Source organism: Cygnus olor, chromosome 10 (genome assembly GCF_009769625.2).
Source record: "Cygnus olor isolate bCygOlo1 chromosome 10, bCygOlo1.pri.v2, whole genome shotgun sequence".
NCBI lineage: Eukaryota > Metazoa > Chordata > Aves > Anseriformes > Anatidae > Cygnus > Cygnus olor.
Genome location: NC_049178.1, coordinates 11,678,423 through 11,695,486, shown reverse-complemented (window position 1 = coordinate 11,695,486; position 17,064 = coordinate 11,678,423). Strand labels below are relative to the sequence as shown.

The 17,064-nt window shown below is 47.3% G+C and overlaps 1 protein-coding gene across 14 annotated transcripts in view; it reads left to right on the top strand.

The window, feature by feature from the left end:
• Positions 1–17,064, top strand: part of SLC41A3 (solute carrier family 41 member 3) — a 120,741-nt gene that overhangs the window by 92,104 nt on the left and 11,573 nt on the right. For 3 of the 14 annotated variants that reach the window (XM_040569156.1, XM_040569159.1, XM_040569155.1), the window contains 4 exons: positions 4,151–4,469; positions 15,046–15,153; positions 15,981–16,052; positions 16,858–17,002. In XM_040569156.1, coding sequence (XP_040425090.1) covers positions 4,179–4,469; positions 15,046–15,153; positions 15,981–16,052; positions 16,858–17,002 — 616 coding nt within the window. In that variant the 5' untranslated portion in view covers positions 4,151–4,178. Of the gene's footprint in view, positions 1–2,378; positions 2,394–3,002; positions 3,160–3,215; positions 3,315–3,386; positions 3,503–3,533; positions 3,988–4,150; positions 4,470–5,745; positions 5,946–8,474; positions 9,511–13,630; positions 13,728–15,045; positions 15,154–15,980; positions 16,053–16,857; positions 17,003–17,064 lie in introns of those variants that run through there. The other 11 variants (XM_040569154.1, XM_040569157.1, XM_040569153.1 and 8 more) reach the window with 11 other exon arrangements.

Genomic DNA, 17,064 nt, shown 5'->3' with positions numbered 1-17,064 from the left:
GGATTGTGAAGATCTCTGGCCCCTCCTGACCTGGGCCAGATTTGAACCATTGACCTAGAAGTGAAAAGCTTGAAATCCCTGCACAAGCTGTGCGATAAGTAGGACTTGCAGAGCTGCACGCTCTCATTCCACATTCAGTTGCTGCCATCTAATGGCAGACTGGGAGTAGAAGGGCATCATGCATTATAAATATCTTGTCCTTGGTAATCTAGTATGTGGGAGAACACGTGCAAATAGCTCTCCTCAGCTCCTGAGAGTGCCAGGCAAGCATGGTGGCTTAGGCTGGCTTTATTCTTCTGCAGAGTAGTTCAACAGGGGCCTGTAGCACTGCAGGTCAAGGTAAGAGGTGTCCCAGGGCACAAAAAGCAGGTCTTTGTGCTACATTCACTCTCCTACACTGGGTGATTTCTGTATATGAAACCTGAATGAAGGTCTGTAGGGTTGTTCTGAAGGGTTGTAAACTGGCTTAACGACTGTCCCAAGAACAGCAGTAGCTGCACGGTGGGTGCTTATGGCAAGGGAAGGTGAGGAGAGAAAGCAGGTAGGAGATGGCTCTCTTAATTTCTCGGAGTATTACTGCTGCTCAAAACATCTGTGCTTTAAACAGTTTAAAAAAAAAAAAAAGAGAGAAGGAGATGGAGACTGAAACTAAATTAACTGAGCTACCTGTAAATTACTGTGTGTGAAGGCTAGCATACCATAAAACTGACATCAAAACATACATAAAGGAAAAAAAAGCAAAGGAGGAGAGATGTCTCCTTCTCCCACCCACCCAACTCCAGGAAGTTCCTGCTGTGTTTTACATCTCTCAAACCCCAGATTTATAAGGCACTAAGCATATGTCATGTATTGGTTTTGTACTGCCTGTTTCTATCTGCACACCAACCTCCAAATGATACTTTTAACCCATAATAGCTAACAGTGTTTCACAGTGCAGAAAGGTTAGACTGAGCATTTCTTCATGCATCTCAGCTGTTGGGTGTCCAGAAGCATGTCCTATGGTGGGACGGCAGCCCAGTGTGCCATGGAGCAGTCACCAGCAGCCTTACTGCAGTGGTGACAAGGGACATTGCACAGCCTGGCAGTCACACTAAGTCTGTTGCTGGGGCTAACTGCATTGAAGTCATAAATCAAGCTTTATGGTTGAGAAATATCTTCAGTAGTCCCTAGTCATCAAAGAAATGCCATTTTATAACAGGAAACTGGGTAAAAAAACAAATGTCGTGTCTGGACAAAAGAGTGGAAAGAGCTGTAAAATTCTCCTCTGCTTGGCTGAAGGAATAGTTGTCGGAAATAAAGTCCAGGAGCAAAGCAACATGGAAGACAGGAGGGAAACTTATCTTCTTATTGCAGAAAAGTCTTTGTAAGCGCTATGGAGAAATAAGAACAAGTGCAATGAGTCCCCTAATGCCTTTGACACTGCTGATATCACTTGTACCTCTGTGAGAGCAGAGAGAAGTAGCACACGTGAATTGCAGCAGAGTGAGGAAGAAAATCATTTTAGCGTGAAGCTGCTCAGCTTCATGCCACTGAGCACTTCCCAGGCTGCAGTGAGCAGCTGAACTGTTCCTATCTGGGAGCTCACGGGCTCCTAGGTCACAGGAGCTCTGTTTGCAGTCAAGGTCCAGCAGCCGTTCCCTTGCGTCAAAGCCAGGGTGTATCTAAACACTGCTGCTGCGCTTCCAAGAAATGCAGTTCTGTGCTGCTGCTGAAAGACAGCCTTCTCAAGTACGTACCCAGTGGTGATGCACTGGAGATTTGAGGTTGGTACACGAGGACACGGTGCATGTGCCAAACAGTTACATCCGTTTTTGTACATAGGATGAGGTGTGGCAGGGTGCCGGGAACCCCTGTGCTAGCTGATGGTTGGATCCAGGTGGGAGATCCCTCAGCTGGAGCCGTTACCAAAATGCCCTTGTCAATCAGTTTCCCCAGGGAGATTTCTGCTTGCTCTGTAGATATTTTTCTTTGAAGCTCAGGGGTAAAGTGATAGCAGAATACATTTTTAACAGGTCTAAAAATGTCTTGGCAAGGTTGCAGGTTTTTGATAGATGTCCCTTCCCTTCTTATTTCCCATAGGAAAACGCTGTCTTCTGGCCATTCTCAGGGAAGCACTGGTTGCAAAGGGAAGACATAAAATTACACCAAGTGAGCTGAAATTTAAGCCTCGCTGTTACAGCAGTGACATTCAACAGTTAATGCGCACCCTCAACACGCAGCAGCTGCAGCATTTCGTTACTGTCACTTACAAAAACCTTCAGCTCCCTTCAGTGTACCCTGCTTTGAGCCCAGAGCTTGCAGGCCCAGAGGCACCATTTTGTCAGTAGGAGCCCTTTAGCATAGCGTCACACCTGAGAGACTTCAGCAGGATATAACATTGCTCTGGTACTGAGGTATGATTTAATATCCTTGATTGTTCTGGAAATTTGAGCTGCATGATTCAGGAGCCGTGCACGAGTACAGTTACTTCAGTGCGTAATGGGATTTATGTGCTCAAATGTGATGGATGCTGCAATTACATTTCTAACGTTGGTTCAGTAGGGGAGGGGGATGAAATCAAGTTTCTAGGAGTCTCGCTGTTGATTGCGGTGGAGGCGTTTGCACAGGAAGCTTGAAGTGAGAGATGTTGTAATGCCAAACTGGGGGGGGGGGGGGGGGGGGCAGGAAAAAACTGAAAATAGAGGAAAAGTCTTTCCTCAACTCCTAATTGCAGCCTCAGGTTTCTTCCTCCTGTGTTCAGGAGTTTTCACCCTTGCTGATAAGATCAGCCGGGGGTTCAAGCAGCCTGCTGGCTCGGGGAGCAGCAGCTCCTCCTGGGGAGCGCTTCCCTGCGGGGCTCACGTCCCGAGGGCGCTCCGGGAGCCCTCCGACCCCCTTCCCCCCAAGCCCTGTCCCCTTCTGCCTTCCGTGAGCCAGGCAGGGCCGTAGGACAGCCACCAACAACACGACCCGGGGGTTGCAGCAGCGCGGCCCCCCCCCCGCCTCACGCACGGCGCCGGGGCAGGCCCGGCGGCTGCCACTCAGGGCGCCGCGCCGCCTCCGAGCCGCCGGGGGCCGGACTCGAACCCGCGGCCGCCGCGCAGGGCGGTCTCGGCCCAGCCGTGGCGGGCGCCTCCCGCGGCCCTCTGAGGGCAGAGCCCCGGGCAGGGCGAGGAGCCGGTAAGCGACGGGAAGGAGACGGGGACACACACACAGGGGTTTCCTCCTCCTGTAGAGCGTGGTTTTAGGGTTGCCCAGCCTTCCTTCTTCCCTCCTCCGCCGCCCAGCTGCGGTTGGGGCCTCCCAGCGGTTTCCTTCCGCTGCCCAGATGTTGGGCGAGGAAGGGGATGGGTCGGGGCTGGGGTTTGGGCAGCAGGGTTTGGTCCTGCAAATGGTCAACAGCAGGCAGGCAGCGTTAACCTCGGTGGGTGCTGGCGGGAGGCGATGGGGAACGATCCAGGCAGGCAGGATGAGGAATGGTGATGTGAAGAAGTGAGACAAGAGGAGAGGAAAAGGGCGACTGGTAACAATTTTGCATGTTTATTTTTTCTCAGAGGATGCTGCTGGGGTCATGGCAGGTTCTCTGTAGGTAGGTGAGTCACATACTGCGTGCATGTGTGGCAAAGGAGGTGCCAGAGGAAGTGAAAGTGTTCAGATCGGATGGAAGATTAAAGAATTACCCTCTTATTGGGGAGCGATTGGCAGCTGGCTCTGTTACGCTAGGTGTGAGTTACACCTTTTGCTGGACTGCAGGATGCCAGGGTGTGAACTGCTCCTAGTCAGATCCTAAAAAGGGTTGGATTTTGTTGGGCTCCTCAGTTCTCATGACCCCCTTATGAGAACTGGTGGGTCCAGCATGCCGACTGCCTGCAGCACCCTCCGCATCCTTTCAGGCATCCCCAGAGTAGGAGTCAGGATGCACGACGAGCACTCCAGTGTGAACGCAGGCCTGGGAAGAGAGATGCAGTAATGGAAGGAGAGATTGGTTTGACACAATGCAAACTGAAGGTAAACTAAGCACCAGCATCTGAGTCTAGCAGAGCATCTAGGGTTTTGGGGGTAGGTGGTGGTTTGCCTTCAGGTTAATGGAGTGGAGTTGCCAGGGTCACCAGTCCCTGACCCACCCAGCACCTCCTTTCGTCATCTCACTGATTCTGACTTTGTTTTTCAGAAAAACTCCTTGATTCAAGAAAGCCACCATGAAAGGTGAGGAGGCTCGGCAGAGGAGAAAAGAGGGCAGAACTAGAAATGGAGAGCGATCCAGGCACAAAGCAAAGAGCAAGGGTAAACACAGAGAGAGCAGACTTGGCAGCCAGGAGGCAGAGGATGTCTCTCTGCCCACACAGCAGAAGCTGTTGGCTGAGGAGAAGGCATCCATGGCAAAGTCACGGGAAGAGTCAGCCATCGCGATTTGCCTGCAGGTGCTCCTGCCGTACCTCCTAGCTGGGTTTGGCATGGTCTTGGCAGGCATGGTTTTGGATTATGTTCAGGTAAGGGAAAGGAACTGATCTGATGTACCTGGTATGGGATAGGTGGGAAACTTCAGAAGCAGGGGATTTGCTCTGGGGTTAGCAAGTAAAGGAAAACGTGCAGCAGTTTTGCATACTAACATGTCCTTCCAAGGCAGGTATTGTATAGCTGCTTTTGTGAAGCTCTCAGTAGACAGCATATGGTGTTTCTGGCCCTTTTTCTGTTTTGGATGTAATAGACACCATGGTGCTGAAGAATTTGCAAAGGAGCTGAGCCATCTAAGTAGGAAGGTGCAGTCCTGTGCAGTGGTCTTAACGTGGTCCCAAGAGGAGGATGGCTGAGTTGCAGCCCCAAGGCCTGTGGTGGCATAGTGCTTTTCTGCAGTAGGTACAGCTGTATTGCTCCTGGCTCTGGATGTGGCTCTAAATAGCCCTGCATCCCCTGCAAAGAGCCGACCCAGCACTGCTAACACTTCATATATCCAGCCCAGCTCAGGCTGCGCCCCACATCCTTCTCTAAGGCCTTGTAGTAAATAACATAAGTCCTTGAGTCGTCAGTCTTCCAGTCTGACCTCTGTTTTTGTGACAGTCAGGACCAGACCTTGCCTCCCATGGCATAGCAATACAGAGCTTTAAAGCAGCAATGAACGCCTACTTTCAGATAGTTTAAAGCTGTAGTTAATTTACAGATTATAAATTGCTATGTCTTTGTACTCTAAGTGACTCTTATTGCCGTGTGCCTTTTAGTTAACCTGTGTTATTTAACTAGCTAGCTGTTGGGTCAGACTGCCCTGAGTTATCAGATACAGTGACACTGAAACTGCTGTGCTTGTATTGATATAACTTTCACAAATCTGGAGGTGTGTACTTTTGCTATTAGCCCCAGGCTGATCTCCCTAAGATAGAAGAGCTATAGAGGCTTCAGTGTAGGAACAGAGTATCCTTAATTGACCTTAGCATGTGCTCAATAGCCAGCAGAATGTCTGCTCCAGAAAATACCACTTCAAATCCAGAACCCCTTGTCAGACTACTTTTGTCTCATTAGACATTGTTCTGAGAGTCTTAAGCAGACACTTGACTTGCACAAGTTTGTGGTTTTCATTTTTATTTTTCAGAGTGTTCAGACCTGCTCGTTCCTATGGGTCTCTGAAATTAAATGCATGTTACTTCCCATAGTGAGGTATTAAAGTGAGAAATATATTGCAGATAGACTTACGATCTTGGAAGACTGTTTTTCTTTCAGTGTTTTTCCTTTAGAGTGTTGGTTTTTTTTTTTCTTTCTTTTTTTTTTTTCTAGGAAGTATTGGGCCACTAATTTAAACAGAATGTGAAACAAACCTCTTACTCTTCTGAAACCGCAAGTCTGGTTTCTGCTTTATGCAAATAAAGAGCTCACAAAGAACATTCACGTTAGTGCTTAGAGCCTGGGAAATGAAGCCATGCAACATCACATAAGAAAAATAGGCCTTTGGCAATTAGCAAAATGACTTTTCATGGGTAAGTGTGGACCACCTGAATGTGTCTAATTATGAAATCACTGCTGCTGGGAACTGCCCTTCCCTTAACCAGGCAGTCCTGCCCTCAGACCTGCTGCTGTTTCCATGGGGCAACAGGAGATTCTGCAAGACTTTGGGCCCCAGGCACTTGCAACTTGCTTTCAGCTCACCACTTACTCTCAGTCCCCCTCCCTTTCCTTTCCTAAAGTGGGGAACAGAGGAGCAAGGTAGGAAACAGCAATAATACACAGCTTGATCTGATGGAGAGCTAGCAGAGTCAGGAGTGACGGTGCTTCAACAACCAGGACGTAGGGTCCCCAAAAGGCATTGCCCTTTGAGGGCTCTGAGATGTTAGACTAGCACTGTCTGCTGCTACTGGTGCTGTGTTGTAAGAGTGCTCATTGTATCCTCGTCCCTTCTTTGCAGGGATGATAAGGTACGTTTGAAACTGCATTCCTTGGCACTTGCTGTCTTTCTGTCCATTTTTTGAACTGCAGCAGTAGATGGAAGCCCTAGATCAGGATGAGGGCTCCAACAAAGAGGCTGTTTCTGCTTTGGCTGCTCCAGGGCAATGCTACCTGTTGGCTAATTTATGAGAGTAGGGGTATTGGTGTATTTATGTGCAGAGAAGGGCAGCAGAGCACTCACCAGGTTTTGCCACGAAGAATGCTACAGCCATGAGGTGCATTTTTTTCCCCAACTAGTTATAATCTGTTTCCGGCTGCTTGGCAACGCTCTTCTTCTTCTCAGATGTGGTATGTCTCTTTGCCAACGAATACGATATATCTCTTTGCTAGGAAAATGTGACACATCTCTTTGCTGGCAATAATGGCATGAGACTTTATCAGAGACTCCTTAAATGCATAACAAAATGACCCAGTGTACACGCACAGGTGCCCTGAACCAATTACCTTTCTGTACACTGATTCATCGGTCGAAGGCTTTTTATGGTGCTTGCTTAGAAACAGAGAGAGCTGAAGCATGATAAACTTGTAACCCCTGCCAGGTTGAAGCTTTAGAACAGGATGTGTTGTTGCTGTGTTTTTAATGTCATTTGAGTCATTCAAGCTTATTGATATTTCCTTTACATTAATGTTGCTGCCTGTCAGCAGTCCTGTTGATGGATGTGGTGATATAAGGTATGCATGTTATCAGACCTTAAAAAGCGTGTAGCTGCTGCCCAGAGCTTGTCCTTTATTCTTTTTTGCTTGAAGCCTCTGAGTTTCTAACCAGAACTGCGCCTTCATGCCATCGCTGCCCAGTTCCTGGCTGGTATAAAGAGGTCAGATGATGTGTGGTTATTACAGGATTTTTATTAACCTCCCTCTTCCAGCTATTGTGGACTTTTTTCCAGTTAGATTAGCTGAAATATACTCCCTTTTTAGCTTTCAGCTAACCGGACTATTGTTAGGTGAAAGAGGTGGACATGTACACACCAAGCTATCTGGGAGTGGAGGAGGCTCTAGGGGCTGTCCCAAAATACTAACCTAGAAAGGACGGAGTTTCCCATTTTGTAGCTAGGGCTCTTGTTTTCCACCCTGCTGTGCTTGCAGAGAGATGCGTTGTGCCGCCTCAGCCCACTAGGCTTGGTACTTTGCTGTGTGTGATACCAGACCAAAAGAAATGCACCATCCAAATGGCTGAGAATGTCCTTAGTTCTCCGTTTATCTACAAGGCAGAAGTATGCCTTGTTCTGTCCAGCCTTGCTAATGCACGTAGCTGCAGGCTGGGAACCAAGTCACGGGGGCAGAGTCCACAAGCCATTAATCTTTACATCTCTTTGCAGAGAGCGTCAGGGAGGTTGATTAGTACAACAGGTATTAGTAAGTCAGTGCAGTTCAAACATTGAATTTGAACTGGATTGGGAAACTTGGATCTTTCATGCCTACCACTGAACGCTTTCTTTCACTCATTTCTTTCAGTAGGGCATAGCTGGGTTTGAACGTACGGTTGAATAGTGAAAAAGCCCGGCTGCCAACCTGCTAAGCCAATCCTATACACTTTCATCCTAAATTGAGTTTTTAAAGCCTTTTCACCCTCTGTTCTAGTTAGTTTTGCCCAAATTAATTATTGGAAAGGAGCCCCAGCAGAATACCCAGACTTCCCTCCCCTCGTGCTTGACTTTGAGCTGAGTAGTTCACTGCAGTCTTTATTGAGCAGGATAGAAATTCTTTGTATGTGGCTGTGATGCAGCTCTGGTTCTTGGGCTTGTGTCAGCTGTTTGACCAGGGAGACTTCGGGGTGAGACCCCCTCTCTAAGTGACGGTATCTTCCTGGGAGTATGCAGAAGCAGGGTGTTTTGCTCTAGGACAGGAAGGGAGACCAGCTCACGGCATGCCCTGGAAATATTCGTCCTTTCTCTCCTTTGCCTGTGGAGTAGCGAGATTACGGAGCTACCTTAAATAAGCTCTGGCTATGACTCTTATCTCGGCCTTTGCAAACTAGCAGAAAGTTGAAGTGATGACAGCAGATAAGGGTGTTCGCTTTTGAAGCTTATTGGCTGGTTCTCTAGTTTTTTTTTCCCCCTTGAAAGCCAGTCATTCAGAGGTATAGCTGGCACAGAGCGATCGTTACATCCTGTTGAGACCATGGAGGGGACGAGAGGGGCCAGGGTCTAGAAGGGCAGATCTTCTCTCACCAGCTGGCTTAACTGTCACTTGCCCGGGGATGGAAGCTGCATAATATAGTCAGCCGGCAGAAACGTCGACTCATGTTTTCCTTGACCTTTCTTCACCTTGGAGGAGAGCAAAACGGATCCTGGCTGTTAACTCCCCACCTCCTCGGCCTTGGGACAGCGAGAAAAGTTCAACGTTGCTTATGGTGGGAGTGAGGGAAGTGGGGCCGGCTCGCAGCAGGCTTATATATTAAACCATCGTATCAAAGGCAAGCCGCAGTCTGACAAGAAATGTAACCTGAGGAGAAAGGACACTAGTGCGTTTGAGCACGCTGAAGGATTCTTGCATGACCTGTCACTCTTTCAGTGCTGTAGCCTGAGCAGGTCTTACTGGTTTTTACCGAGCTGGTGGGAGCTGAATGGGGTGTGGGCTCGTTTCTATTCGTCCACGGACATCTCTACAATCTTCTTTTATCTTTTATAATTCCCCCCTGGATGTAACTCGGAGAAATAGTGTCCGTCGGGTTTGCTGCCACCTGGGCTCAACCCAGCTGAACCAATTTTGGAGGATACCCTTGCTGCAACCCTCTGGACGCGCTCCTAGGAGGAGGAGAAGATAAAACGATTTGGCATCGTTGTTGTAGTTTAAGGAAAAGCTTATTTCTTTTGACTTCAGAGTGAGCTACCAGGAGGATCTGTGTGATGACCTGATCTCCCTCCACTTGTGCTGCTGAGCATGGGGTAACGGTGTTCGACCATGGTGGTCACCCAGTTAGAACTGGAGCTGTGCTTTCATGGCCAGAAGCTGCGTGGTTTCACCTGCAAGTTGACTAGGTCAGCCAGTGGATTTCTCCCAGAGACCTCGTTCTCCATTGCTTCCCAGATTTTCGTGCCCTTCCTTCTGGCTGGCTTGGGCATGGTAGCTGCTGGCCTCTTGATGGATGTTGTTCAAGTAGGTACATGTGGTTAGGCAGCTTCAGTAGTGAGGGGGTGGGCTGCTTCACTGACCTTGAGTATTTGTGGTTTGCTGTGTTTAATGCGTGTGGTCCTGGTAGCCGGTCAGCCAAATGGCTGTGGGCTTTTCCTGTGCTAGAGAGATGCTGTCTGTCTTCTTAAGATCAGTGCATGGGCTCCTTGCGAAGTGGGACAGCAGCTTTCAGAGGGGCTGCCTGACGCCACTCTTGATGCTTTAGACTGGGTGCTCACTGTACTGCATCCAGCTAAACACTTTGGTGATGACTGCTATGAAGCAGCTGGGATCAGGCTGCAGTGTATTCCCCTGTTGCATGATATTCTTTCTTCAAAAACGTCTGATAAAGAGATCTAGGTCAGGGTTGTTACTAACTACCCGTTTCACTTGGAGGCAAGTTTATATGTTTTCAGTTCTTTGCAAACAACCTAATGTAATCTTTGGTCTAGAAGGTATTTAGATACTGTGATGAGACGCGTGCCAGCATGAAAAGATAAGCATTGCCTACAAACTTAGTGCTTCTTGGCCAGATTCTGAGGTGGGTGTAAATTTGGAGTAACTTCCATCGACTTCCAAGCAGTTGTGCTGGATTTACACCTTTGTGCCCACAGCCAGAATCTATCCCGTCTGTCTTTCCTTTGTACCAGTGGCACAAATAGAAATGCAAAATTTGATCTAGTTTGGGCATCTAATGCCAGTGGATTTACAAATCAAAAGGCTGGCAGAGTTTCCCAGGGATATATCCTGCAGTCTGAGCTCACTGGAGTACATTAGATTCTCTGGCATTCGTACCACAGCAGGATCTAAATATGGACACTTGAGTGTTTGGAAGGACAATACCTTGCTGTTTTTTTCTTGCAGTGGAAAAAACAAAGAAGGCAGCGAAGTTGAATAAAGGGGAATATGAGGAATATCAAAGAAGGGTTAACTGGAGTGCACAGCTGTTGCTATGCTGTGTTTGTTGTCTCCACCTTGTTGTGCAGCGCTCAGGCACAGACCTGTCTTGCAGCATTACAGAAGTTCTCAAACTACCCAAGATGTTATGTTAATATTTAGCAGTTATCTTTGGCCAGATACCTCCGAGAAGTATAAAGATATCATACGTACCCGTTCCGTACCCTTGGCAGGTGAATAGGGCTTTGTTTAAAACAAATCCAATGCACTTGCTGAGAAGCGGACTCTGTTAAAGAATGTGACTGTAGCAAAACTGATGGAAAACACAGTCCTTGTGTACCTACATTGCACGTGTCTTTTAAAATACCAGAGCACGGTCTACTTTGCTCACTTTGCAGTATTTGCTCACTAGACTCTTAGAAATGGGGTCATGCATGAAGCATAATAATAGGAAGTATATTTTTTGGTGAAGGTGTTTCCAACTATACTAAAATAGAAGCCATCAGCTCCCAGAGGAGGGAGCTAGTGCATTGAGAATCCCAGCCAGCATCGGGGAGATGTTATTGAGGTAAGCTGACATGATGTCAACAACCCTCTTTTTAAAAACAAAATCGGTAGTTGGAAAAATCCAGGGATTTTAGCCTTTAAGGATTCGGATTGTTTTTCTGTGCCTTTTTGTCTGTGAGCTGCTTATTTTCAGCTTTTTTTCCTGCAGCATGAGAACTAGAAACTCGGTGTCCTGTCCAACTAAAATCTGAGACTTGGTTTGCTTGCATGAGGCCATGTATTGTGAGACTCATGGTGGCAATCATGAGGGCTCACACTGCAGAGACTACATTTTTTTCTAGTCCAGGAGTCTGTGATTTGCCCTTTTTTCAGGGGATGATCTGACTGAGGAATGCTTTGGACGATGTGTAGTTGCTACAAAACATTCTTAGAAAACTCCAGGTCTACCTTTGACAGGGAGATGTGTGGACAAGCTCCAAGATGGTATCTAAAGCATACGTGTGAGTTTAATGGTGCTGCTTTGTTTTGTTACTTAGAAATACAGTGGCTCTGCTGGGAGTCTGACTGTTTCTATAATTTGCAGAGCTGATATTGTTATAAACTGTAGAGCCAAGTGGACAGTGCTTATTTGTGTCCATCAAACTTTACAGGACTTCAGCAATTTCTGATCCATCAAATCAAGAGAGATCTGTCCAGCCCAGTTGACATCAAACTCAAACTTGGGTCTCTCATACTGTAAAAGGATGCCCAAAGCAATAGCCATTTGCCTTTTTCTCTTCTTAGGAGCACAGATGATGGATGCAGCCTCTGTGAAGGACCAAGATCACTGCAAGGGTCTTTTCTTGCTGAACGATCCCGCTTCAGCCTCCACTCCAGTGAGCCCTGGCCGGCTGGTCGGTCTGGATTCCAGGCTGGCTGGCATTGCTGGGGAGGCACAAACCTTGTGGGACCCCGCCAGTGTCTGGCCCACTGTTTTACAGTAAGGTGAAGAATCAGGTTGAAGCTGGACGATCAGATTTCAAACCAGAGAGTTCAGAAGGAGAGCTTCCCTTTCATTCTCCCCTTCCACACCACTGCAACGTGACACAGTCCAAACAGAAGTCACAGACATAAGATATTTCTATCCTTTGTTGATAGAAGCCCATGGGATGATTAACATTGAAAGGGATTTTGAATTGGCTTGGGTTTTACAATCCAGGATCTTTTGATCTTTCTGTTGACTTGTTCAGGGCAATGGAAAACCTGTGAGGTTTCTTAGCTGCTGCTGTGGGAGGATGGAGGGGTAACAGAGGACGTGGCTGGGATTATGAGGACAGCACAGTGTGGGATGGTGCGGTTAGGCTGGAGCGGGAGACTCAGTCTCAGTACATCACAGCCTCTTTTCCCCTCTGGGACCCCATGAGCAGATCCAACTGCCATGGGGATCATAGGATCAGGTGGGCCAGCTGCAGTGGATCATAGGGTGTCCAAATTCTTCAGTGCCGTGCTTTGCGAGTTATGGCTCTAACTCCATTATGGGTGTGTGAAGTGGGGAAAAAAGTTACTTTCTCCCTCGGTTTCCTTGTGTGGATTTGATCTAGGCCAGTTTTCACCTCAGAGGACAGAGATGCCTGCTTGACTCCATCCAGCTGTCCTTGTTCTGGCAGCTCCTTGCCTGAACAGCCCTAACCCACCACATCCACCTGCTCCTTCTCCTGGCAGTCCTGCGTAGCAGTGGCACGGGGACCATCCATTTATTCTGCATTTCTGCAGTCTCTAACACAATGGAATCCTGACTGCTGTGGTATGAATTAGTGTGAATCTGTCCTCAGGCTCTTGGTGAGTCACTAATGAGACTCAAATGGAAGCAATTAAATCAGCTTTGTTTTTATTGGTACAGTTGTGTGATTTTTTTATTAGTTGTTCAAAGCTTTTCAGTGGAATTATATATAAGCCAGTGTCCCGAAAAAATCATACCTCACATGCTAAACCTTCCTTTATGATGGCTTGAGACCTGTAAAATCCATCATTAACGCAAGGATTGGAGCATACATTGATACAACAAAGTCCTATCTCCCAAAGGTGACCTACGTGTAAAATATAAACAGTTGAGTTTGTCTCTTTCTTCATAGTTATGTCTTTTTATGTGCAAAATGTGCAAGGTCTTACATACGAATGCCTGCACATTTGTGTATTTTAAATGGTTGGGCTTTTTTACATTGCGGCTAAGAGCTATTTTTTCTCCTCTTTCTTTTGAAGGTGTCAAAGATGGGTTTGGATCTTTTTTTATTCTTAATTAAAGAGATAGGAGAGAGGGCAATTTGAGTCTTTAAGAGATGTCCGCCCCTTTTCTCAGGTATTTAAGTTCCATGTTAACAAATCCAAACAAAATTGCAGTGTACCAAATAAGGTGACTCTTCTCGTGTTGTCTGTTACTTACTCACAGTAGGTAACTTTTAACATTTTGAAATGTGCCAGGTTCCAGATCAGCGGTGCCAGGAAATAAGCCTCCTCATATTGATAATAACGTTTTGCCTATTATCTGCACCCCTGAGGGGTGTCTTGCACCACGTGCTCGGGGCTGGCTCAACCCCTCTATCATTCATATTGACTCAGAAGGAAGCTGTTAAGTCTTCCCAGCAGACAGCCACACCACCGGCTTCCCACAGCTTCTCAGGGCACAGCCAGAGCAAAACACCGAGCCGTTACACCCTGTGTATGTTTCCCAACAGGCTGAATGGTGAATGTGTTGACATCTATTGAGCCTGTCTCACCTCCCGGATATTCAGGTTTACAAAATCCCAAGGGATGTGGAGAAGGTAGGCAGAGGTCTGTTCATATTTGTCCTCTAGCACAAGAATTCAGGACCACCATATGAAACTCACCAGTGACAAGTTCAGAATTAATGAAAGTTCACGTGATGTGTAGCTAAGCTGTGGAAATTTTTGCCCCAGGATGGCACATGGGCTGGAGGGGGTAGATTGCACGAGTACATGAAAGAGAAATCCTTCCAGCAGCGCTAAGTGCGCAGAAGCCCCTCCAGCTCGGGACCCTGTGGCAGATAATTGTAGGCTGGAAAATATACTGGAGAATTATCCTGTATGCTTGTCGTGTTTATGGGTGCTTATTTTATACATCTGAATTTGACCAGTGATAGAGGTAAGAATAAATTAGAAGGATCTTCAGTCACTGCAGCTGCTATTTTTTCTTGTATTCTGCTCTTAGATGTTAGGTTGGCTGATTTTACTTCACAGTGAGCTGCTCTGTTCTGCAGTTTCATTCTGATGTGAGCCTCTCTGGCTACAGCGTGACTTTGCAACATCCTTGTACGCACAGGGGGTAAATGAATTATATTGAAAGGCACCGCGTGGTAGATACACTAGAGAAGATGTGTGTTAATCAACAGAGTTTAAGGTTTCAGATCATCTCCAGCGTTGCAGCTGATTCAAGAACTTTGTATAGTTCAGCTTCAGAGGAGCAATGATAATGAAGATTCTGGCCCAGCAGTTCAGGCTTATGGGATATCTTAATTCAAAATCCTTTTTCCAGCTGTGCTGGGAGTGTGCTTGGTAACAGGAAGATTTAGGAACTGCCTGCGGAGAAGAGATACAAAAAAGTCTTTCAGTCCCACCACCAGTCTTAGATGCTTAGTTTGAGATTTGGTAAAGAAAGACAGGCATGACTTTTTGTTGTTAGATCATTTCCAGACCTTTGTGTTTGTTCTCATGAGTCTGGATAGCAACAGGAGTTCCTGTGTCTAGTGTCAGTATAGAGGATGGAGGGCGTGCTGCATTTCATTTGGCTTGTGAACCTTAATAATTTCTGATGGTGTTGGCTAATGCTAAAAGGTACATTTTAAGTTGTGACTTTCCAAAACCTGCTGCTGCCTTTAGGAAGGTTTCTACACTGTTAGGATAGTGCTTTGTTGTACATGAGATCAGAAAGTATCCTGCAAGCTAAAAATTGCTTATTTCACTCCCGAAGTGCAACCAGCCTCGGGCAGAATCTGCCCACGTGTGCCTAGAAGATACCTGTAGAGCAGGGGCCGAGTTGGGAACCTGCTCTGCTCTGAAGCAACAGCATTGCAGTGGTCAGCATCACAAACTGAGTTTTTTTCTTTTGTTTTCTCCCTTCTAGCACTGGGCTGTGTTTCAGACGATTACAGAAGTTTTTATCCTGGTTCCTGCCTTGGTTGGCCTGAAGGGTAATCTTGAGATGACGCTGGCATCCAGGCTGTCTACTGCTGTGAGTGTTAACAAGGCGGTGGTAGTGGGAGGGAAGGAGTTAGCAGGAGGCATCAAGAGATTCTGCTTTTATGTAACTACTCTGTGTATGAGACAAGCCAGTTTCTGCTAAGTAGAAATTAGCGGTGTGTGAGTGTTAAAATAATGCATTTGCCCTCATTTTATAAATGGAACAGAGAATTTCTGTCTGCTCTTTGAATGTGAATTAATCCCTGTGAGGCCAGTTGCTCCTATCTAGGGCCTGGTGACACATGAAGGAGACAGAGCCAGGGATCCAGAGCTATCAGCTTTGGGACTGGATTGCTTTTCTGCGGCTACTGACCCTTGAGAGAACCAGGGCTTCCCAGCAATTCCATCTTGGGGGGAGTAGCCTGAGGCTTCTTGGGACCTGCATTAGCTTTTGTTTCTCTGGATGTGATATCTCAGCAAGGTTTCCTATCTCCATAAGCAGTTCTGTTTGCTTTCAGCTGTTTGGGAGAAATTAGAGCTTAGCAGAGCAATTTAGGGGGCCAGAAAGAGGAAAAACAGTTTAATTTGTCCAGCGTATGGTCTGCATGAGATTTGGTGAATGTGCTCACTTGGTCTTAAGGTGGGTGCCCTACAATGCCTCTGCACTTCCTTGTGAGCTTCTGATGCCCCTGGGGTGCTGGTTGGGAGCACATTAGAGATGCCTCAAGAGGGGAGTGCAGGGAAGGCTGGGAGATGCTGACTTGTCCTTGTTTCTCTGGCTTTTAGTGGCCCCTTTCCCACAGGGGCCAGATGAAATTGCCTTCAGCAGCCACCTTTGCCACGGGGACAGGTTTTCAGGGTGTCTCTTTTGATTCCTAGGCTAACACTGGACAGATGGATGATGCTCAGAAGCAATGGAAAATGGCCACGTGCAATTTAGCCCTTATCCAGGTGAGTCACTCCAGCTGGGAGGGGCAAAAAGTCCTTTTCTCTTGTTATTCTGTAGTCTGACGGCATCTGTTCCCAGCAGTTCTGGATCCAGAGCTATTGATTCGGGGCAGATATTCTCAACAGAGCCAAGCAAAGCCTTGACCTCCAATAAAGCTCTGTGTAGCTCTGGAGCTTGTAGTTCATCAGCAAAACAGATCTAGACATACGTTGCCTTTGTGGACAAACAGAAGTAATGAAAGAAACTCCTTTTGCAGGGGGAGCTGCAGCACAGTCCCTGTTTCACAACAGCCCCCAGCTAAAGCCTGTCGTTTACAGGCAGAGTTTGGGAATCAGCCTGGGGCAGGAGGGGAGAGATGGGAGAAACAAACTCTTTCTGCTTGTTAAAATCCAGCAACTAGCCGAGAAGGTTGCACATGGCAAGGCTGAAGGGCTTGCAACATGTGTCTGTGTGCTTTCCCTTATCTCCTTCCACAGCGTTCAGCTTGGTAGGAGTGCTGTGTTGATGGGAAGCCCATTTTTGTGTTGACCGGGGCTATTCCTTCACTGATGGACTCAGTGTCCTTTGCTAAAGTGTTATCTGCCCTTTGCAGGCCTCCAGAGTTTTTCTCCAAACTTTGTCAGGAGTTTTTTTTTTAATGTAGCAGAGCCTTACAGGGATGCTGCTTAAATACACAAGCAATCAGCATCTCTGCAAGGGTTTGCTTTTTGCCCTCCTAGCTGTGCAGAAATGCTGCAGTCACATGGAGCCAGGACTGCCTGGGAGCAGATGTGGCTGATTGCTCACCAGCTGTCTTTTGGCCCCTAGGTCCAGGCCACCGTGGTTGGACTTCTGGCTGCCGTTGCTGCTGTGATCCTGGGAGCCATCTCCAAGGGCTCTGTGGAGCTGAGCCAGGCTGCTGTGCTGTGTGCCAGCAGCGTGACCACGGCCTTCATAGCTGCGCTTTCTCTTGGTGAGTTGTTTTAGTTCCTCCTCAGATTAAATGCGCAGTACTCAGGTGCAGAAAAACCTCTC